Source organism: Colletotrichum abscissum (assembly GCF_030869225.1).
Source record: "Colletotrichum abscissum strain IMI 504890 chromosome Unknown Scaffold_10.1, whole genome shotgun sequence".
Taxonomy (NCBI): Eukaryota; Fungi; Ascomycota; class Sordariomycetes; order Glomerellales; family Glomerellaceae; genus Colletotrichum; species Colletotrichum abscissum.
The window spans coordinates 1-23,069 of NW_026849988.1; the positions used below are offsets into that span (position 1 = coordinate 1).

Sequence of the window (23,069 nt, forward strand, 5' to 3'; positions counted from 1 at the left end):
GGCAAGTCGGCGTAATCCTGGGGCGCATGGACTGGTCACCCGTTCTTGTTTATCTATAACGCCTCTGGCAATGTTCGATCACGAATACGAGCAGCATGCAGTGGGTTAATTAGTTCCAGGCTTTTGGGTACTCTCGCAAACGCAAAAAGACAGAGGTGCTGATAATCCAATGAAAACCCCGCTGCTCACCGAAAAATAAAGAGGCAAAGCGATGTCGCCTCCCGAACACGCTGCTCAATGTCATTCGCTCATGGCCTGCCTCACGATTTTGGCATTGCCAACACCCCAGTTCCCGCCGTGAAGGTGGTGGTTCCCAAAGTCCCCCTTCCGGACCCTTCTTGCCTTCCATCCCCCTCCCCGAGTATCCGCCCCATCCTCCAACCCAGCCCCAGCCCAGACCCAGCCAGCCCAAGGTAGGGTAGTTGGGTAGGCACGCTGGCGCGGTAGCGTAGCCTCCCATCCGTAGGTCGCCCGCCCATTTCATCCCGCTGATCCGCTGCACGTCATCACCCATCGCCCCCGGTGCCGTCGCCATCGCCATCATCAAACACACCGCCCTTGGGGTACGGTAGGCATGAGTCCCGGCCCATGATTGAACATGAAAAGTTTCGCCCCCCCTCCCCGCTCGGCAGAAACGCCTCCCTACCAGCGGCATTGGCTTGGTGCGGCGTATGACTTGTGATGGCAGTGGTGTCCTGCCGTCTAGGTTGGCGAGCGGTTGCCACAGGCAGGTCAAATCCAGGAAGCACTCTGGTCTGATACTAGACACGTGGGAATGGCTTGGGAACACTGGCATGTTGGCCCGGGGGCGTAATGGGTAATGGCGCAAGTAAACATTTCATTAGAGCTGCGAGGCTCTTCTATGGAAACCCAATCTATCATAGGAAACCAAAAAAAAACACACGCACAAAATCATCCATCACTCGTGCTGCTCCGTAACAGAAATGTAAAAAACAAGATGCTGGTCGTCAATCCGTCATCGTCGTCAATCTATGCCATCATCCCTGTATGCTCGTCGTGAAACATCAGTGTGCGCCGATAAGAGGCCTCGTACTGCGGCGAAGAGACGAGACCAGACGCTGTATATCGTTGTGGTTATTATTCATGGTTGTTGTAAAACGTATAATGAGTGCCTTGAAATCGACAGGCAATCATGGCCCGCTCATGGGCTAGGACTAGGGCTGGGACTCTCGTACTCCATAATCTCGATGGAGTAGTAGGGAAGCTCTCGCGCCAGCGTGCCGCTGTCACAAAAGAATAAAGTGCCTTCAACCTCACTCTCGGGCTCCTCGACTTCGTCGATACGAGGCGGAGGTGGGTCTTGGAATAGGATAAAGCTGTGCCTGTGGCTGTCCCCGTAGCGTCGCCGGAGTCTGCGTGCGCTGGAGCCAACATCGTCTGCGTCGAGGGGTGTCATATCTTCGTGGTCAGAGTCGCTACGTTCTGATATGGTGCGCTTGCCAATGCTAGATCCGTGGGTCCGCCGCTTGCGCATCTTCAGCTCCCGTTGCATACGCACAAACTCGCGGTGAGCCTCATCGGCATCTAGGTCGTTATCCGAGCCTTCAGAGCTGCTTCCATCGAATCCGAGATTCCTCATCTCCTGAGTGAAGCCAGGAGGGAGCCCTTTAGGTGGTGGTGCCCGTGAGCGAGAGCGAGCAGATGACGGGGAGGAGAAGCCGGAGGGGGCAATGGTGCCGCTGCGGTCTTGATCCATTGGGTCAAAGTCGGAAAGCTCTTCCAGTGTAAAATTGGCCTTGACAGTCGAGGTGGTGGTAGCGGTGACAATGTGGTGAATCTCTTGGATAGGAGGGGTGGCCAGAGACTCTGATTCCGAATCAGAGTCAGACTCCTCGTCTTCGTCTTCATCTTCTTCCTCCTCATCCGATTCTTCTCCAGAACTGCTGTCGACGGCCATACGGGAGGCCGGCATCGGCACAGACCTCGGAGCGAACATGGAAGCGGACACGGATGCTGGCACCGGGGTAGGCGTTGGAGCCGGGGCCGGAGGAGCGAAGCGCATAGGCGTATCGTCGTCCGAGTCTTCCGATTCTTCGTCGTCTGAATCTTCATCTTCGTCTTCATCATCGCTGTCTTCATCTTCGTCGTCTTCTCCCTCATCGTTGGTCCTAGGTCTTACGTGAGGTACCTGGCGTTGTTTAGATTCGGGTTCGGACTCGGATTCATCCTCTTCGTTAGACTCAGAGGAGTCTTCGGAAGAAGTGCGCGGTGACAAGTGAGCAAAGCGATTAGAGGGCGTGAAACTGAATTCGTGGCCATTGCCAGTAGGCTGAATGCTGGAGTCATCCAGTATGATTTGATGATGCCATTGCGGCAAGTGTCGTGCAGCGAACTTACGATTCGCCATTGGCGCGGTGGTGGTAGGGGTATGAGGGGGTGAGTTTGGTCCTCCAAGAGGGCCCAGCATCATGCTGGGCGTCGCCGGCCGCGACTTGCGAGGCATGCTTAATGGCGCCTGCGATACGGCAATTGAGGTGCTGCCTCTCTGATGCGCCTCAAGGGCCGATTTTTTTGTATCTGTGGCTCGAGTCTCCTTTGTGTGTTGGTGATTTATCGATCGTGTCTTTATTGCGGAACTCGGGTTTTTTTTCTCTCTTCTGTATCCCTCGAACTTGCGGGGAAGATAAAGTTGAGCGGGCAAATGAGATCAGATCAGCTCCAACGAGCGACAGCCAGTAGATCGGCTTGGTTATGTGATTGGTTCCGATGAAGGTGGTATATCAAGTGAAGTAGCAAAAGTCAAGGCGTCAACACCCAGAGTAAGAACCTCCGACAAGGAGAAGAGGATATTCGGCTGAAGCTGTAGGTTGTCATGATAGATCTGGCGGGAAATGCTTGAGATTGAGCGAAAGCGCGCGGGAGGAAGCGGACCAGTTCGAATGCACTCAAGGAGCAACACAAGCCAGGGTCTCTTCTAGGAATGGAAGCACAGTTCAGGCCACTGGTAAGTGACGGAAAGTCCCCAATGTTCGTTCTCTTTCGAAAGAGAAATCGGGGTTTCCAACCAGCTGGGTTTCACTGACCCGACACTGACAAGAGAGACAGCGGGGAGGAATGTTTCGGGGGAGACACCGTGGGATGTGCGGGATCCCGGGTGTGGGGTCGACGAAAATCGGGCGGGCGGTGACGATAGGACCACGGGCTTTGTCCAGGGTGACCAGGGACTGCCTTGTTGAGGGGCTGCGGGTAGCAGTACGAAATGGCTGATTGAGAAGAAGAAGAAAGGCCACAGGGTGGTGCAATGCGCACGCGAGCAGGAATAGTACCAGTGAGGTGACTTCGGCTGCTGGCCTAGGGGAATGTATTGGACGGAAGAGAGTTGGGGAAAGTCGAAGACAAGCGTGGGGGACCTGGGTCAAGAAGAAAGGCTCAGGAATTTGTCGGGCAAGAGGTGCGTGGGATGAATACCGTGGAAGAACACCAGAGGAACGACAACAACAGATTGCCGGAGCAAGCAATTCCGAGTCTGAATCCGAATCTGAGTCTGGCTGGGTTTGTTGTGATGCGTTGTCGTCTCAAGTGGAATGGCAAGCCAAAAGAACGGACTGCCGATTGTATAATTCCTCGCTGGATTCTGGATTTGTGGATGTCCGAGCTGTCGGCGGTAATGGTGGTGGTGAGCAAGTCTCACGGTGTTGCTTGAATTAACCGTCCAAAATGTGTACTAAATGACTCCCGTGATAGGCCGAGAGCGGGTCGTTGGCACGGCCAGACAGTCCCGGTCTTATAGGTGTGGCTGCTATAATGCTTGAATTCCCACCGATCGACCCTTTGCGCTGACTAGCAGAGGGGATGGGAATCGAACGTGATATGACGGCCAGACGGTTGATGGTCGAGCGAAAGGTAGACCCAAGTCAACCACAAGAAGAGAAGAGGGGAGAGGGGAAACGAGAAAAAAGATTTTCTAATAGTCTGTGGGATGGGGAGAGAATTAAGAATTAAAAGAAGTCATTGCACATGTGCGCTGCAGCTCTGCGGCATGCCCATGCCCATGCCATTCCATGCAGCAAAGAAACTCCATCCCTTGGTCACCTAAGGTAAGGTAGAGAAGGAGGGAGAGCCTCTTCTCGCCCACTTGCTGCAAGTTGCAACTGGTGCTGCTAGAGCCGTGTGGGTGCCCGCCAGCTGCTTTACTGCGGTGTAATCTCATTGCTGGCGCGAGTGCTCCTGCGAAGGACTCCATAGTGCCACTGCTGGATACTGTAACCCTCGTGGGATTCTTCCTATCAGAAGTAAAAGTCTGGTCTAGCCAGCGGTTGGGGTTGGTTGCGGTTCCTCTTTTGCGCATTCTCGCGGGGCGCAAAGTTGGACTTTGGGCAGCAATGCTCCAGGACTCCCCCGGTCTAACCGTGTGTCCCGCAGCGGCGTCGAGAGAATTTCATGTGTGTGTGTGTGTGTGCTCGCGCGTTTGCGGATACCGCAGCAGCGTACGGGCTGACTGGACCGGGGCCGCCATGGCTTGACTGGTTGCTCGGCTGGAATGGGCTGGAATGGGGGTTCTGAACGGTATCAAGCGAAGGAGGACGTCCAATGCGCGAGAGTTGAGAGGGCGTGATGCGAAGGAGGGGTAATGGAGGGGTGTGGCTGTGGATAGGCGCCAGATCGCCGACTATTGGCGATTCTTGGTCGGCCTCTTTTTTTCTTAGCTGGAGCCCTATTTGGCCTGTCAAGCCTTTCTCCCACAGCCTGTTGGATAATAACACTTCATTCACCCTTTGGTGGGGTTTTGGTCTCGGTTTAGGTCTAGAGTCTAGACTGATTATTGTCCTCGCCGTTGACTGTGCCTGGTCCTTGCGAAGCTTGATGCTCAGTTCAACGTCTGTTCTGTGGTGTAATATGGAAGTCTGACACCGTGAGAGGGCATGTTTCGTCAACGTCCACGGAGCATGACGCTGTCCCTTCTTGGGACGATGCTGCGCGTGTCTGTCAGAGACTGGCTGATGCATACGATCGGTAAAAATACGTGCCTCTCGCTGAAGACGATGGCAAGGTATCGAGCATCAGTACCTAGGCTCTGGCCATAGGCACCCGTCCAGTAGCAGAAGGAGACCCGATAGGCGTGGAAAAATTCATCAGACTGCTGTGAACGATTAGAAGATTGCAAGAATTAGAAGAGGGATGGCTGTGTGACAGCACTTGTGCCCAATCATCGAGGGCCGAAATTGCCTAGACGAAAGGCTTTTCAACGACTTGCATTATTTTCTGCAGCATGGCGCCACGAGAAGTTCCCTCTTCCTCGAGCCACCGCATAGTTGCAGCAAAGAGCCTAAGAGCCTCAAGGATTACGTGTGAGACAGAAAAAAACGAAAGGGAAAAAAACACGGCGGAATTGATTGACTGAGAGGAATGACTTCTTCTGTACTGTATTCGTAGGTAGTCTGAGCCTCTCTGAGGTGTAATGGAGGGGTGAATGTGACGAGGGGCAGGATGCATCATGCTCGTGGCCGGGTCAGATTTGTGGAGAGGAAGAAAAAGAAGGCGGTCAGAATGCACACGCCCGCCGCCCCCAGACTCTGAGCCATAGACGGAAGGACCAGAAACGAAAACTGGCAGGAGCAAGAGTAACGTAAGGTAGGAGAAAGAGCAGGAGCGGCCACCACAGTCATCAGTGGCTTCCTGCTTCTTTCCGTCTCTTTCCAATTCCATGGTAACACAACAACGCACATGTCGCAGGGTGGGAAGGTGGGAAGATGCCGCCGTGACTGGAAGTCGCGATTTTGCAAATTACAATTCCATTTTCCTGCGGTGAATTTCTAGAAGGCAAGCCAACCAGGCCAAGTGCATGAAACGACAGCTTTGCGTCGGGCCTCGACGTTGTGTCACTCATATTCCGTCCAAATCGGCACTTGCACCCAGCTCTGGGGGTTTTGTTAGTCCAGTCCAGCCTGCCGCCCTGCCCACATCATTGGGAATATCATCGCCAATACAGCCAGCCACCTGGCAATGCTATCATCCATCACTATCGTCATCTCATAACGCCTGCGCGAATCACCAAATTCTTGCAGTCGGGGTTTCTCCGTCCACAGCAGACCTACGTAGTAGACCACAGCACCCTTGAAGAGACTGGGATGCATAGGTGGGCACTGGGCAGTTCCTAGACTGGTATGGTTCCCTGCAGCCCAACGCTGACGGACCCTCTTCTTAGCCTTTCTTCCATTCCTTGCTCGACGAGAAGAACCCTCATCCCCAGCAGCAAGGCCCGATTACATAGTACACATGATTTGTTTGCTTCGCTGACAACAGCCGCTTCTTTCTTACCCCAGTAGTCTTGTTGCTACTCGGCTCTGCTGAGAAACGTGGGATCAAGTAGACTGTGTATTCTATCATTCCATTGGTGAGATGTGATATACCCTAAAGACTCTCAGTGTCCAGACTGATACCCAAGATCCTCAAGGAGTTTCTTCCAGGAGCACGAAAAAGGCATCGTCGTTCTTCCTTCCGCGTTAGGGCATGACCCCCCTTCTTCCCACCTCTTCGTCTATGCACTGCATCGTCAACTTGCGCAAGTATGCATTTGGGAGTTCGCGCCAGAGTGGGCAACCCAACGACCCAAAGGCCCCCGTTCATCTGCAGGTCCGACGGGCCTTTCCCGCAGGAAGACCGACCTGAGAGCAACTCCACGTGTGGCTGTCGATGGTGGGCTGGTGGTGTGCGTGCGAGGGCCCCATGTCTTGTTCGAGAAGCCTGCTTTTTGTGGAAGAACAAGGAACCTTTGCCTTGCTAATTGAGGCTCTGCGATTCTGCAACCAAATTGGTGTCTTTTGGGTCCCAGCGGAGCAGAGGGATATTTGCAATTTGCGTCCATCGGACAAGAATGAGACCTGGTGGTGATGCTTACATTTTGAGATTCGTAAAGGGCACTTTCCCGCCAACAAACGAGTTGCCCCCATCGACCTGCTTAATATACGTAGACTTTTGCTATATATGGGTAGCTTTTCAAGACTTTGAAAGGGGCTGGGTGAATTTATGAGGCAGGCCGGGAGCTCTTCAAGAGATCTTCAAAGCGAGATATTACTTCTGTTGATAGGCACTTGTATAGCAAGGTACTTACTTACCTTAGCCGCGCACCTACAAGAGACTCTTTTTGTGTTCTAATCATCTGCTTCAAGGAATTCAGCCATCACACGGACAGTAAGATTCGTCAAAAAAGAAAAAAAAAAAAGATTAACCTCGAGACCTTGATAATGTTTGCAATATCCAGTCATTTTATACCTTGCAACCCTGTGGGAAGCTCCCAAGGTCGACCAGGTTTGTCACGAGGTAAGGCAGCTGGTGTTGGTGGAAGGAGGCGCCTGCCACCTGTTTGAGCCTTGAGCTCCAAAGTCAGAGCGCGTCGATGCAACATCCAATCATCGCTCTCCTCTCAGCCCCACACGGAACTTTCCAGCTACGCGTGCTTCGACGCAACTACACTTCTTAACCATCCGTCAGAAACATTAACGCTCTCTTGGTCGACACATCTTCCGTCACCAACAGGGTGTAGAACATTAGTTGTATCATTCAAACTTTTTCTCCGATCGAATACTAAACTCTCGAATACTGTCCAAGTTGTCCCCATCTTACCGCCGAATCCGATAACCGTAAGAACCGCGACGATGAACAATCAAGGCCAGCCTGGCCAGGCCGCCGCCGGTCAAACTGTGCCTAGTGCGCGACAGCCACCCATGTATCGACCCGAGATGATGCGAAACCTTCCCATTCTGAACGACGAAGAGAAGCAGAAGTATGAGAGGGGTTTGCGCCAGTTGTGGAATCATTATGAAACGCATCCTGAGGAGTCCGCTCAACATCAAGACGCCAAGAAGAAAATCCAGGACTTTACCAAGATGCTGCTTAACAAGCTCCAGCAACGCCGCATGCAGGTTCAGCAACAGCAACAGGCTCAGCAGCAAGCCGCTCAACAACAGCAACAGGGTGGTCAACAGGCTCAACAGCAACAGAGTCAGCCAGCGCAGTCAGCTGCCCCCGCGCAACAAGCCCAGCCGGCTCAGCAACAAGCACCGGCGGCCGCCGCCAGCCAAGCGAACGTCGGAGGCGTCACTATAAAGACCGAACCGAAGACAGAGAACACGGCGACGACGACGGCAGAGCCTGCGCATGCTCCCACGCCCGCGCCCGCTCCAGCGGCGGCAGCACCGACTCCCACTGCGCCGCAGCAGGCGCCGCAGGCGACACAGTTTCCAGATCACATCCTAGCCCATATTCGACAGATGACATTCAACCCGCCTCAGGGCATCCTAGATAAAGGCCAGGAGGCGGCTGCTCGGTGGTCCAATGACTTCAAAGCGAAATATTTGAGGGCCTTGATGCAGATGGATCAGCAGGGAATCCAGATAAGGCGGATCGATGCACACGTCAAGAATCAACAGGAGAAGGGCGCATTGGGTGCAGATGAAGCAAAGCAATTGCAAATTAGAAGGGATCATGCGCAAAAGATGCACACTGAGGCCCAGACCTTCGTCCAAAATTTCAGGAAGTCCCAGGAGGGCATCAATAAGGCGAGAGCGGCGGTGGCAGCTGCTGCCGCGGCGGGACAGACTGCGGCAAGTGCGAGCGCGGCTGCACAACAACGGCCGCCTTCTCAACAACAGCAAAACAGCCCAGCCGTCGCAGCGTCGCAACCGCCCTCGACTCAGCCTGGTGGTGCTCAAGCAAGCCCGGCACCGACCGCTCAAGGCACTCCGGCCACGCAAAACGCGCAGAACCCTACCACGGCAGTGAATGCCGCGATCGAGGCAGCGAAAACCCAGCAAATGACCGGCACAGCCGCCGCAGGTCAAGGCACCCCCACTCAGCAGCAACAGCAGCTGCCTCAACAACAAGTGCAACAGCAACAGCTACAGCAACAACAGCAGTTGCAGCAACAACAGCAGCAGCTCCGACAGCAACAACTCCAGCAACAGCAGGCTCAGGCTGCCGCTCAAGCTGCGGCTTCCTCTGCCGCGACACCAACTACATCCCAAGCTCCTCAAGCTCAACAACCCATGGCTTCTGCGCCGCAGCAAACTATGAATCAGGGCCAACATCACCCCCCGCCAGTCAATACTGCCATCGCGTCGGTTTCCGCAGGCGGTGGACTCCCTGCGGCAGGCACACCCACCCAGCGCGTGGCGACTCCCCAGTCTGCTGCTCCTGCCGGTCCTGGTCAAGCTCTCAGCCACTCAGCCGCCGTCTCCCGCGCGAACCAGCGCAACGTCCAGACATCGGCTCCCATTCAGCAGGCCACCGGTACTCCTGGCTCGGCCGGCGCACACGCTCAGGGTGTCATGGGATCTGGAGCAGTTCCGCAACAACAACACGCGCATCCGACACAGCCAACTCAGACGTTGCAGTCTAAACTTCCGATCCCTAAGCAACTTCCAGAAAAGGCTACTTCCGTGCCTCAACCCGTTGCGATGGCGGGCGGTGCTGGCGCTGGTAGGCCTACTTACACGGGAGGTGGCGGCATTGCTGGAGGTGTCATGGGCCAGCCCGCGATTTCCAAGATCCCTGCATACGTCCATGAGGCCGAGGGCGATCACGTACTCAGCAAGAAGAAATTGGACGAGCTCGTGCGACAAGTTTGCGGCGGAAATGCCGAGGGCCAGGAGATCAACATGTTGACTCCCGAGGTCGAAGAGGTACGTGACTTATCACTGACGACCCGATGATGACAAACGTTTGCTAACTCCATTGCAGAGTGTCTTGGCCATGGCAGACAGCTTTGTCGATAACGTCCTGGAGACGGCTTGCCGCAACGCCAAAGAGCGAGGCTCAAAGGTCCTTGAGATTCGCGACATCCAGCTTGTCCTTGAACGCACTTACAATATCCGCGTCCCTGGCTACTCGTCTGACGAGCTTCGCACCGTGCGCAAGATCCAGCCCTCGACTGCCTGGATCACTAAGATGAGCGCCATCCAAGCAGCCAAGGTGACCTCGGGTAAGGGCGAGTAGTACGAACCCACCGAGAAACCGCGGCATGCTGCTGCTGCTAGAAACCGAAGCACTGCTAGGAGAAGCACGACAAAGAGCGTCCGGTTCAATCAGGATGACGTCGGAGCACGTGCGACATCGCTGGTCAAGGCCGCCTCGTCCAAGGCGAGGTCTCGTAAATCTACATCACTGGCCAAGAAGGCTTCAACCTCGAGATCTGCTCCGACTCAGACTACTGGTCCTCCCCTCAGGCAGTTTTCGGTTGATAGCAATACCCAGCAGGCGGACTTGTCCATGGCGACACGTATGGAGGTCAACTTTCTCCCAGCAAAGAAGTAGGCTCCTCTTCAGGAGTAAGGATGATTTGACAATGGCAAATGGATTGGTTTTTATGGGCATAACGGTATGGTCTGGGAGACATGGGAAAAGGCGTTTGGGATGAACAGCAATTGCTAGTTGACTAGCAATATCTGGTGCTGCGGTGGTCATCCATCATGGCTTTCATAGTTATGGTATACCCAAATTGTTACTCGAGTCCATTCACAGTGTTCATCTAGGTCCGTCTCAGTGTTGTGGTGTCGTTAATTATGCCACAAGGAGGTAGGCCAGCAAGGTCCTCACGATGAAGGTAGCGCAGCTGGAGCCAGGTGGTGCAAAGGCGCCTCCGGTCCGATAAGACAACAGCAAGAGTAGGCACCCAGAAGCAACAGTCTGCATTCAGCTGAGCAAAAGACTCAAATATGAAGGTGGCGTTGACATTCTGACGAACCTAGCGCGTGATATAGATTCAGAGGCAGAATGGTATTTGACGGCAATAAATCAGGAGGTTGCGTGCAATGCCAATTCAGGTGATATGCCATATTGATCAGGTACTACCTATGCCTACAGCTTCGATGGCGGGATTGGGAGCTTCGGCTACGGACCCTGAATAATTACATAATTCAGGTAGCTGGGGCGTGCATAAGTGTGGCACAAAAAAAAAGGCACCACGACGACGCAGCTGAGGCAGGCAGCATCGACAACGTCACTCCCGCTTTGGACCTGGTGGCCTTTGCCTCGTTCGGTGTTGGGGGGGTTGCTCCACGCTTTCAGCAGGCCCGGCAATCTCACTCGCTAAGTGATATCAGGTAGAGTGTACAAACTACGGTAGCTGAGTCCCCGCAAAGATGGCTGTTTCTGCCTCGCGTTGGGTCCACAATCTTGTACCCGCTACCGAGCACCGGCTAGTGTGGTGGGTGAGGTGCTTGCCCGGTCTGTGTCGTTCCCCCCCCGGCCTGGAAGCAGCAACCTAAGCCTCAGGTATTCAATCTTTGAGCTTCCATCCATCGGACCTTCCTGCATCACGAGCCAAACAGCCAAACAGCAACCACGCAATCCCATCAACGACAACCGACTCTCACAGAGCTCCGAGATCGACTCCCGCTTGTCCTGACGCTTTTTCAACCTGTGTCACCTGACTTTCTCTCCCTCAATACATTGCTTACAGACGAAGCATCCGACGGGACGCCATATCTAAGCAAAACAACCCGCCCACACTCTCCTCCCCGGGCGCGACTCCACGATCATATCCGACTGCTGCCATCCCAAGCAGCACTCAACACACTGCCCACAGCATATCCACGCACACCCGGTTGAGCAAATATGCCGGGCAAAACACCTTCACGCAGCGGGAAGGATCCCCTCGAGAACGGGGTTCGTAAGAACAACAAGGATGCCGACTCAAAGAGCAAGGGCAAGAAGGGAGCAAAGGACGGCGACGAAGAGATGACTGTTGTCGTCCCTCCGTCCAAGAAGGCGGCTGCTCCCCCGGCGGATGCTGACGGAGACGTTGCGATGGGTGACGAGGCTGGAGCAGATGAAGCAGAGGTCAAGGTTGACCCCGTGGTGCAGGCTGTAGCAGGTACGTCATGCTTTATCAGTTCTGAAGCTCTTGATCTGCCCGCAAACAAACCAGAAAGCTGACAGATGTCAATTCTACAGACATCAAGAGCAATTTCGCTCTGCTGGACCGCGCAGTCGCGCTCTTCGATGCCAGATTCTCCCTCCGAGCCCTGCGGTCAATTTCCACCATCCGCAAGCGCCTGACACCCGATATCATCGCCCAGGCCATTGCCGAGAGCTTCCCCGCGACCGTTGCCTCCGGAAATGTTGCCAAGCAGCTTCTGATTGCCATCGGTCGCGAGAACGTACCCCTCGGCCGCTCCAGCGGACCGGAGATGGAGGTAGACAGCGAGCCTGCGAAGACGAAGAACGGCCAGAAGAAGGAGGTGAAGGAGATCATCCCCGAGATTGACATCTTCCTCGGCATCCTGATCCAGGTCCACCTCTACGACACCAAGCAGTTCCAACACGGAGCCGAGTTCTCTAAGCAGCTCACTGACCGTATCCACACGCTTAACCGCCGTACACTAGACTCCCTTTCCGCCAAGGTCTACTTCTACTACTCAATGTTCTGCGAAAGCCTCGCTCCTCAGCCTCCTTCTCCCCAGTCTCCGGTCGTCGCTATTCGACCTACTCTCCTGGCTGCTCTGCGGACCGCCGTTCTCCGCAAGGATATCGACACGCAAGCCTCGGTCATTGTGCTTTTGCTTCGCAGCTATTTGTTGACGTCTCACATTGCGCAGGCCGACCTGCTCGTATCCCATACCCAGTTCCCCGAGAACGCGGCCAACAACCAGGTCGCACGCTTCCTGTACTACCTTGGACGCATCCGCGCCATTCAGCTGAGATACACCGAGGCACACGAGCACCTCACAGCTGCGACAAGAAAGGCTCCCTCAAGCGCCTGCGCAGTGGGCTTCTCACAGACGGCGACCAAGCTTCTGTTGGTGGTTGAATTGTTGATGGGTGATATTCCCGAGAGATCTACTTTCCGCCAGCCCACTTTGGAGCTCTCTCTGCACCCTTATTTCCTCCTTGTTCAGGCCGTCCGGGTTGGCAAGGTCCAGAACTTCGAGACTATCATTGCGGATCACGCCGACACCTTCCGCCGCGACGGCACATACAGCTTGATCCTCCGCCTGCGCCAGAACGTCATCAAGACCGGCATCCGTATGATGTCTTTGTCGTATTCTCGCATTTCCCTGCGCGATATCTGTATCCGCCTCGACCTTGGTAGCGAAGAGTCGGCCGAGTACATTGTCGCCAAGGCCATCCGCGATGGTGTTATCGAAGCTACCCTAGACCGCGAGCATGGATACATGAAGAGCAAGGAAGTCGGCGACGTCTACGCTACGCGGGAGCCTGGTGAAGCCTTCCACGACAGAATTCGCGCATGCTTGGCTCTCCACGATGAGAGCGTCAAGGTGAGTTTTCCAGCACACTTCCATCTGAAAATACACTCTAACAATACCGTGTTTTAGGCCATGCGATTCCCCATGAACCAGCACCGCTTGGAGTTGAAGAATGCCCAGGAGGCGCGCGAACGCGAGCGTGAGATGGCCAAGGAGATACAGGAGGGAGATCTGGACGAGGACGATCTTGGCGGCGACTTTGATGGCATGTAACAACGCTATGTCTACTTGTTGTGTTATCCAAACCTTCCTACCCGGTGTGCCGACGTGCCGACCCGCAACTACAAATCCAACCAGTGGTTTAGAGACATTGCGGGCAATTTGATTTTACTGATTCATTAATGGACGGGGGCACGGCGCTAGGGGGCGGAAGAAGGGGGGGCCTATTAGCAATGATTCCGGATGCGATAGACAAGTTTCTCTTACGCTGGTCATGTTCTCAAAGGGTGCCTGCTGGTGCGGTAGAAAGGGGGGCTCGGCTATGGTAATTAGCCGCCCGGCGTGTATGTGTGAGCTGAGTTGCAGTGCATGCCATGCCATGCCATGCCATGCGGCTCTGTGTATTAAGTAACGCAAGACATGGAAGAGGTTGCCAATTATTCGATGTCGCTTTCGAGGATGTTATGCTCGTGAGTTTATTGTCAAGTTTGCGCGCTTGATGCGCTCTGTTGAAGCCATCACGACGAGGAAGACTTAGCGTGTGCTGCTCTTCTTTTCTTAATCGAGTGTCGTGTAGAGAGAGAGAGAGAGAGAGAGAGAGAGAGAGAGAGAGAGAGAGAGAGAGAGAGAGAGAGAGTTATCGAGGCTACTCGCACGGCAAAGTATTCCTCTCTCTCAAGTGTCCCGTCTCAGTCTCTTGGGTCCTTATGTGCTTTGTGCTTTTGGATAGCTCATGTTACCTTACGCCTCGTAAGTTCTCATCTTGAAGCCTGTTGATTACCTATGTAGTAAGTATCTAAGCACATAAAATGTGGAGCAACTAATATGTCCCAAGAGAATCTGAGATGAATAGATATACGAGAATTCACAAAAAGAACACTCGATCACAAAGGCTGTCCTTCTCGAGAACCACTAGTACGCCGAGCGATTCGGATCAGTCTTCCACCTAAGGCAGTTGTTACTCCCATAACCGCCCTGCTTACCATTCTCCCCGCCGCAATTACAGCTATCGACGGGCGTCTTGAAGTAGCGCGTACACTCGTCCATGCTGAACGTCCACGAGCAGCCGTCGAGCACCTCGAAGCTGAAGCTAATCTCCTCCTGTCCCGAAAAGGGCTTGATGGACTCCTTCTTGTATCCGCCCATGAGCTGCTGCTGCCCGGCGGCGGCCCTGCCATCTAGGTCGCGGGCCTGGACGCCAACGTCGGAGCCAATGTTCTTGCAGAAGGAGTTGATGCCGTTCTGCAGCCGGATGTTGCTCATCTTGCGCCCCTCGCCGTAGCATTTCACATTGTTGTGCTTGGCGTCGGCCTGCTTGAGCGGCTTTGCTGTGGGCTGGGAAGGCTGAGTCGTCTGCGCCCTGGTGGTGGTGGTCTTCGATTCAAGCGGCTGTTCGCACATGCGCCCAAGCTCACTCAACATTGAGCCCCAGGGGAAAAACCCAGGCAGGCTCATGGTGCCGTTGTTTGAAATCTTGGGGACGTCCCATCCAGTGCCGTCACCCATCGGCATCTGTCCCGAGTCGTTGTTGTTTCCACCCCTTCCCGGGCAGTCCAACATGTCCATGTCGTAGTAACTGGGCGACTCGGCAGCCTGCCGGCACATCCAGTCCTTGAGGCGATCGTCCAGCTCTTTGTTGGGGTCTACAGCGGCGGCCATGCGCGGCCGGAGGGCTTTTGCTGGCCAGGCGCCGTTTTGCGGCGGTGGCGAGCCAGGCTCGATGGACGGAGGCTGCGTCGGATAAGGCGCTTTAGGGCTCGCCGTTGACTCTTTACCATTCGGGCCGTTGTAAATAACGACGGGCCAAGCGGCAGTCGTAGCGGGAACGGGCCAGAAGTCCTCAAAGGCTCGGCGGTTCAGGCTGCCACTGTCCCTCTTCACGTTGGAACCCCCGATGGTCATTACCTCGAAGCCCAACTTGGATAGCGTCATGGGCCGCACCGTAATTGTACTCGTCCACGCGTCCTGGCTGACGGTCATGAGTGGGTAATTGACGGTAGTAGTCGCCCCTGTATATGGCGGAATCTTGACACGACAGGGTGGCTCGCAAGAGAATTCAGGTTGTTCCATATCCCAAATAGACGGGTCAAGCCAGAGGATGTCGTTATACTGCTCTCCGTCGCTAGTGACGTCGAGCAGCGATATCTGCGACCAGAAGGAGTGCGCATCGATGTTGAGGTTGTCCTTGGCCGCAATGCCCTTGCCGTCCATAATGACCATATACTTGGCGCCTATCGTAACGAGATGCTCCCATCGCACGCTAGCATGGTTTCCCTTAAGAAGAACCAGTGCCTTCTGGCACAGCTGTCCGCCAATACAATCTTGGGCTTAGGTCGAGAACCACGAATACAGGCCAGCGCCAGCAATGACGATATCCTCGCAGCCGCGCATCACAACGGCCCACGATTCATCGCAACCACTGAACTCGTCGCCAACGGCGCAGGAGTAGTCCGGGTCACCAGGGAAGAGGCCGACGGAGCTAGTGAAAGGGGCAGGCGGGTTTGGGGTTGGCTGGTAGTACGGTGACTCTGTTTGGATCATGGCGGCGAAGACACTCGCGGCATTGTGGAAGTTGTATTGGTACATGATCGCGTGCTCCGATGCCGTGCCGTAGAGCCATGTTGGCTCGGTGCTCTCGATAAGCAGGCCGCGAGCAACGTATATCGAGTTCTGTACCATGGTGTTGTTGGCGTCTTCCAGGTCTGGGTCATCAATTAGATGGTCAGCCACCCACAGCCACATGTTCTCGAAGTATCCCGATGCGCCTGGCTTAATGTGCATCATCAGACTAGCAGCATTGCAGCCCGGGGCGATGCCAGAAGCCAGAGCTGGGCACTCCGTAGGCGTCAGATCGGTGCCCGTCGCACCGCCGATCCGGACGTGGCAGTCCCAAAGGGCCGCTGATCCCTTTGCATCAGCAGCCATATTCCACTCAATGAGCACGGCGCCAGCTGTCGGGCCCTTTGTAGTAAAAATAAGGTCCTGCATCTCGACGTTGCCGACCTGGCCAGGGCGACCCACGCGAAGCATTGGGGTAGGCTTACTCTCGTCGGAGAAGGCCGGACCTTGGGCCACGATCTGCGACCACGTCTCGCCGACCATCTTGACGCCGGCTGGTACTGTCACGGTCCCCGTCAAAATATACGAGCCGGCATCGACGAATCAGATGCTGCCCTGGCTTGAATCGACGGCCAGCTGGAAGGCAGCCGTGTCGTCCGTTATGCCGTCGCCCATAGCGCCAAAGTCCCTAACGTGAAGGAAGTCGCCCACGCCGCGGTCCTCGTATTGCGGCTTGGGACGCTCATAATAGGCACCCTGAGCGTCCAGAAGCGCGCTATCTCTGCGATACTTGCCGACCTTGCCACCAGATGAGAATGAGCGTGTACCATCATCGGCTGAGCTCGAATATACGGGGCCCAGTACCCACTCGTCAAGCCTCGTAGACGCGGCCAGCAGGGTGCGGCCATTCGTGTCAGCGACGGCGGTGGTGACACCCGACATGGCGATGTTCTCGAGTACGAGACCAGTGCTTCCGGAACCTGGTTTGGATGACGGCGGCTGAATAACGACGACGGTACCGACGTTCGTGAAGGACGAATCCATAATCAGCGATGACCCTATGCTGCCGTCGGGATAATCAGGCACAAACTTGAAGCCTGTCTTCACGTCGGTCATGGTTATTGACTTCCACACCCAACCCCAGTCCCAGATAACCTGAACGCCGACGTCACAACCACTGAAGACAAGCCGCTGGGCGGTAAATTGCTGCTCGCCGCCGTACAGACAGACGTCGCCACCTACAAATGTGACGTCGGAGATGCCGCCGCCGCTGCCATTTTCGGCAAAGAGGCCCTTCTGTCCTGCACCGGCCCGCAGCTCGACGTTCTGCATACTAGTAGCCTGGGCCACCTGGTAGTGTAGGCATGCCGCCTCCTCAGAGGGCGGTGCTGGGCGGACGTCGATAATGACGTTGCGGATCTGACGATAGAAATTGGCCGTATTTACATACCACTGCTGGTCGTGCCCGTCGGCGCCAGTCCCGCCGCCTGTGTATTCGTCTGTGGAAAGCACCCCGAGACCAATGAAGGTCTTGGAGGCGACCAGCACTGGTCGGTTGATGGCATCACCGATGACCTGCGTGCCGAAGGGAAGAGGCACCGTGCTGGATATGAGGTACGTGCCGGGTGGGAAGTAGACGATGGCATTCTTGACCGTCGACCCGTTGCATTTCTCACCACAACGCCGGCCATCGTTCATGGCCCGCTTGATGGCGGCAGTATCGTCAGTCACGCCGTTGCCCGTGGCGCCATAGTCGAGCACGTTGCGGAACACAGCGTACGAGGGTTCATCGCCCCAGGGGACAATGCCCTTGCGAGCGATAGACTCCATCCAGTACGAGCCGGCGGCCGCGCGGCGTGTGATGTTGCGGCTGGGAACCTTAACACCGTCCTGGGGCATATCAGCCTCGGCCTCGGCCAGGAGTGCGGCGGCCCAGGCAATCTCGTCAGTAATCTCGAGGAGCGGGGGTGGTTCGGGGTCGTCGCGGCGGGTGCGGCGGGTCTCGTTCACAATTGCTCCGCCGATGACAGTACCGGGCTTGAGTCTGTATTGATTTCGCAGTGGGCTATTCAGACGGGCCTTGTTGAGCTTGGACGAGGCCGCGATGGCGATTGTCACGATGCCACGGGCTTTTTCGAGATCACTTGACGAAGCCGCGTTTAGGAGAGGCTTTGCGCGTTCATGAATGGCTGCCGGTACCTTTTCCCCCTGCCGTTTCGGCTTCTCGAAGCGTCGCGACGTTTTATTGTTGGTGTGTAGGTCGCCTGAGCCAGCCGACCGCATCCGCAAATCAGTCATGTCCCTAAAAGTCGGCTCAGCTGTCACAGAGGAGTCGTTGAATTCGGCTGGGATATATTCGACGACACGATAATGGCCGGCGCGCATGCGCCTCAATGCCTCCTCAAAGCTGGGGCCGTACCGTGAATGGGGCACCCGCGTCGGCTCGTTCGGGTTCCCATCTTCGTCCGGGTTGGTGATATTGAGCCCGCGCTTCCTTGCTTGAGAAATGAATTCATGGTTACTATCCATGCCAGTAGTAGTATCTGTCTTAAAGACCACGGCTGCGTTGCCGTCGGGCCCCATGTCCATGGCAGCGAAGCGGAAGAAGGCTGTCACGTAACAGGGATAGTAATCGCACCTCACGAAGTACCCGTCACGTACTAAATCACGTATCTATCTTAGATATCGTATATATAGACCTTTTCTTTTTATCTATTTCTACTTTAATAATTAAGCTACTTTTATTACACTCTGTATACTTATTACTACGTACTATAACTTATAATAATTATAAGCCTAGCTCTTAGTTAAAACCCTATACTATAATAACGTACTTATTAATACGATTCTTATAATCTTTTTAAAATAATTAACTTACTCGTACTTACTTTAGCTTAAGCTAAATTAACTAGCCGTAATAGTTAGATTAAATAGTTTAATATACTTTATATTATAAATAAGAGCGTCGGGGTTTAGAAATACGTTAACCTAAACGTTCTAAACTTTAACGTATTCCTCGACCCCTTTATAATACTTACTTCGCTCTTTAAATTTAGATAATTAGTTATAACTTATAATAAAAAAGAATTACGAGCTTACTAAGCCCGTTATAAAGCATTTAAAAACGACTAAAAAAACTAAGAAATCCTCTATTAATAGTTTCTAAATATAATTCTTAGTATAAACCTTTTAACTTTTTTAAATACGAGTAACCTATAAGACTAAGCTAGGTTTCTTTTTATAAAGCTAGTTATACTACTTACTTTACGTAAATAAATTTATCCTTATACTATACTTATAAAAAGGATCTATACGTTTAAAAGTATTTAAAAATAATAAGAGCTTAACGCTAAATATAAATAATTTATAGCTTATAAACGTAATATTATTAATATGCATATTAAAATCCTTACTTAGTAATTAATAAAATTAGTTAATGTTATACTATATAAATACGTATTTTAAAAAGCTATTAAGAACGGTACTAAGTTTAGTATATAGCGAATCGTTAGATATTTAAAATAAGAATTTACGCCCCCCGAATTAGTAATAAAGAATGCGGTTCGAGAGGAATATTAATAAGCCCTTAATAAAGCGAGGACCGGAATTAACTTTTAATATTAATATAAAAAGTAGTAGTCTACTTACCTCTAAGCTAAAACGTATAATATTTTAAAAATTAGTAAAAAAATTACCGTACTTAACTTCTTAATTACGGTTAAATCTAGACTTAACCTTATATAGGGCTAACGTATATATAAAATCTTTAGTAAATTAATAGCTTTTAGAACGTATATAAAGACCTTTAAAGAAATTATATATATATTTAGCTTAGTAACTTAGGACGCATATACTAAACGACCTTTAGGTTAAAGAGGGGCTTACTCTACTTTTACTAAACGCTCTAACTTAGTTAATAATATAAATAATAAGAGTAATATTATATACCTTTATAATTGCGCATACCTATAGCGCCTTACGGCGTACTAAAAATTAGAATAAGTACTTATAAGCCGAAACGCTAGTAAGTTATTAATACGAATACTAAGGAGCTATATAAAAAAAGTCCTTACTATTATTAAATTAAGTAAGTAAAAATTACTTTACGATAAGCTTAAAAAAGCTAGTTAGCTAAGGAATAATAGTACCCCTAAAAAACCTAGGTTTTTAAAAAGATCCTCTAACTAACTTATAGCGAGCTTATTAGTAAACTAGGACGAGGGCTACGTAGTCGCTATATTTATAAAGAGTTAGGACTTAGAGATAAACGTAATTTTTAGTACTTTTATAAGTAATACTTACCCCCTTTCTTAGAGCATAGTAATAAATAACTATAAAGTAATATATTTAGTTAACGATAAGAGCCTATTTAAACCTAAGAGTTACGTATTATTAGGTAATAATAATTACGTTAAATTAAGAACTACTATACTACTTATTACTATACGCGGTACTCGTATTATAAAGGGCGTCTTAAATAGACTTAAAAAAAAGGGAACTTACGATTTAAAACTTTAGAACGTCGCTTATATTAAGGGATTTTATATTAATATAGTCTTAAAAACTTTGCTAAATAGAAGCGTATTTTAGTATTACGGTCTAAATTATATTTTATAATAGGGAACGCTTTATAAGAATATTATTAAAAAGTAGCTTATTTAAAAGAATAATCTAGTTTTTTTTAAATATAAGCTTTTCTAATCCTATCCTTTTTTTATAAACCTTAAGTATATCTTATAGAGCCTAGCTAGTATTATATTACTAATTAGTTATAAAAAATTCTATTATTTATATTAACGTACCTATAAGAGGTCTAATAATACGCTCTTTTAGTACCTTAGAATAGGTTATTTAGGACCTAATACTCTTCGTTAATTACTATATAAAACTCGAGGTATATATATTAAACCTCTATTATAAGTTAAGTATAAAGTATATATATTATCTAAAACTAAGATAATAGTTTTAAAAAGGCTACTTTTAAAAAGAGCTTTATAATTATAGTACCGTATATACTAAGATCTTTTCTATTTCGAACTATCTCTTAATAAATAATAATATATACTTATAATTTCTAATAAATATAATAAATAGCTTAAGGGGTTCCCTTTAAGAACTAAAATAAAAAAAAAAGTACTTTTCGTATTACAGAGCCTCGAAGTAGTAATTCGTTATTAAAAAGGGACCCTAATTTATTTCTTTAAAAATAATAATAAAACCGCCCTCCTAATTATAAATATTAAACACATATATAAAACGTAGTATAGCGAGCTAGGAATTAGAATAGAACTTCTACCTCTATATATAAAAGAACCCGTAAGTAACGCTAAAAGAGCAGGTTAACTCGTAATTACTAAAGCTTATAAAATATACTTTTTTACGAACCTCTCTATAAATTTATAAAACAAAATAGTACTAGTAGTAATCTTTATTTATAATATTACCCTATAAGAAGTTAATAAAAGAGATTCGCCTATTATAATAAAAATTAATTAGTAAAAGCGGTATTAACACTAGTAATAAACGGGTTACTAAATACGGGATTCTAAACTAGTTACCTCGTATTTTAGTAGTTTTTATATATATAGCTACTAAGTATACCCTCTTTATAAGGATCATAAGAGGGGTATACGTTAAAAAGAATTTAAAGTACTTCCCTACGGGTATATAGAATACCTAGTTAAATATATACTAAAAACGTATAACCTATATAGGGTCTAGGTACCCGCGCTCGAGTAAGTATTTATTACGAAGAATATTAAGTTTAATAAAAAAGTCTTTTATAATCCTATATACGAGGAGTAAGCTATCGTAAGTAAGTAAGTAAATTTAATAATCTAAAAGATATAAGAACTCTTTAATATTAATAATAAGCTAGTTCGAGTACTTAGAGAAGTAGATCTAAATTTTAAAAATACTAATATTTAAAATAATTTTATAATCGAGGATAGTATTATTATTAAATTTTTAACTATTTAGGACGCTAAGTAATTAATAGACGTATTTTAGGGTACGGTTAATAAGGCTAAAGAGGCTAATATAGTCTTATTATTATTACTAACCCCTAAGATAACCCCTTTATATAAGCTCGGGGGTAGGGGTAAAAAAGGGGATATAGTAACTAAGTTATAAATAGCTCTATATAGTTTATAATCCTTTTTATAAGCGCTTATATATATTATAGAGGTTCTTAAGCCTTTAATTCTTAATAGCTCTTAGTAAAACGCTAGAGTACGTAGTAAACGAGGTACTAATTATAAAAAAGTAATTCCTAATACTAAAGTCGACGTTAATAAAAAACCCTTATAATAAACCTTTACTATTATATAAAAATAAAGCTTATAAAAACTACTTTATTAAGTACTAAATAAAGCTCCGTTAGGTCCTAGACGCTTAAACCGGGCCCGTAAACTTCTATAACGCTTTAATAGTAGTATCTTCGTAACGCTCTTATATTTAAATATAAGAAATAGCGATTATTATAACTATTTTTAAAATTACTTTTTTTTTATTTTTATACCTAATTAGTAAAAAGCTATAAAAAAAAGTAATATAAGATATATAATACTTTATTAAGTAATGAAAAAAGTAGTTTATAAGACCTACTTAGAGCGCTCTAAAAGAGTTTAGAAACTACGACTTATTAAAGTTAACTTCTAAAGCTTATTAAAAAAGTTTAGTAATATTAAATATCTCCTATTATAATTATAAAAGCTACTTAGGGATATTATAAATATAAAAATAAAAAAGCTAAGGGATATTAATATATAAAAAGAGGTCGACCGTAATCCTAAATAAGGGATCCTACTTTTATTAAAGTAGGTATATACTTATAAGCACGACGTTAATAACGAGGTTAGTAAGGTAAAAGTACGTATATATATAAAAGGGGATATATAACTACTTAACCCCTTATAAAATACGTACGCTTTAATACTCGCTATAAAGGCCTTTAGGCTTATAATAGTAATAGCTACCTAATTCGACCTTAAGATAGACTAGTATAATATTATTAACGCATTCCTTAACGTACTTCTTAAGAGCGAAAAACTAGTAATTATTAAACTCCTAGAGGGATATAAAGTTATTAATAAAATAAGTAAGCTCTAATACGCTTTATATAGC

At 49.5% G+C, this 23,069-nt stretch overlaps 7 protein-coding genes across 7 annotated transcripts; 2 read left to right on the top strand and 5 right to left on the bottom strand.

Moving 5' to 3' along the window:
• Positions 1 to 1,162: 1,162 nt before the first annotated feature.
• CABS01_04969 (uncharacterized protein) lies at positions 1,163 to 2,464 on the bottom strand (the record flags this gene model as incomplete). The annotated part of the gene is made up of 1 exon (XM_060538339.1): positions 1,163 to 2,464. One exon carries the CDS (start codon positions 2,462 to 2,464, stop codon positions 1,163 to 1,165), a length of 1,302 nt encoding a protein of 433 aa, XP_060405511.1.
• A 1,900-nt stretch (positions 2,465 to 4,364) lies between these two features.
• Positions 4,365 to 4,967, bottom strand: CABS01_04970 (uncharacterized protein; the record flags this gene model as incomplete). The annotated part of the gene is made up of 1 exon (XM_060538340.1): positions 4,365 to 4,967. The coding sequence occupies one exon, from the start codon at positions 4,965 to 4,967 to the stop codon at positions 4,365 to 4,367; it is 603 nt and encodes a 200-aa protein (XP_060405512.1).
• Positions 4,968 to 7,616: 2,649 nt separating this feature from the next.
• CABS01_04971 (transcription initiation factor TFIID subunit A) lies at positions 7,617 to 10,272 on the top strand (the record flags this gene model as incomplete). The annotated part of the gene is made up of 3 exons (XM_060538341.1): positions 7,617 to 9,641; positions 9,700 to 9,953; positions 10,005 to 10,272. 3 exons carry the CDS (start codon positions 7,617 to 7,619, stop codon positions 10,270 to 10,272), a joined length of 2,547 nt encoding a protein of 848 aa, XP_060405513.1.
• Positions 10,273 to 11,574: 1,302 nt separating this feature from the next.
• On the top strand, positions 11,575 to 13,439 carry CABS01_04972 (uncharacterized protein; the record flags this gene model as incomplete). The annotated part of the gene is made up of 3 exons (XM_060538342.1): positions 11,575 to 11,833; positions 11,914 to 13,238; positions 13,296 to 13,439. 3 exons carry the CDS (start codon positions 11,575 to 11,577, stop codon positions 13,437 to 13,439), a joined length of 1,728 nt encoding a protein of 575 aa, XP_060405514.1.
• Positions 13,440 to 14,297: 858 nt separating this feature from the next.
• Positions 14,298 to 15,605, bottom strand: CABS01_04973 (uncharacterized protein; the record flags this gene model as incomplete). Its single annotated transcript, XM_060538343.1, has 1 exon — positions 14,298 to 15,605. The coding sequence occupies one exon, from the start codon at positions 15,603 to 15,605 to the stop codon at positions 14,298 to 14,300; it is 1,308 nt and encodes a 435-aa protein (XP_060405515.1).
• A 108-nt stretch (positions 15,606 to 15,713) lies between these two features.
• On the bottom strand, positions 15,714 to 16,487 carry CABS01_04974 (LysM domain-containing protein; the record flags this gene model as incomplete). Its single annotated transcript, XM_060538344.1, has 1 exon — positions 15,714 to 16,487. The coding sequence occupies one exon, from the start codon at positions 16,485 to 16,487 to the stop codon at positions 15,714 to 15,716; it is 774 nt and encodes a 257-aa protein (XP_060405516.1).
• A 60-nt stretch (positions 16,488 to 16,547) lies between these two features.
• Positions 16,548 to 18,533, bottom strand: CABS01_04975 (LysM domain-containing protein; the record flags this gene model as incomplete). Its single annotated transcript, XM_060538345.1, has 1 exon — positions 16,548 to 18,533. One exon carries the CDS (start codon positions 18,531 to 18,533, stop codon positions 16,548 to 16,550), a length of 1,986 nt encoding a protein of 661 aa, XP_060405517.1.
• Positions 18,534 to 23,069: the final 4,536 nt, after the last annotated feature.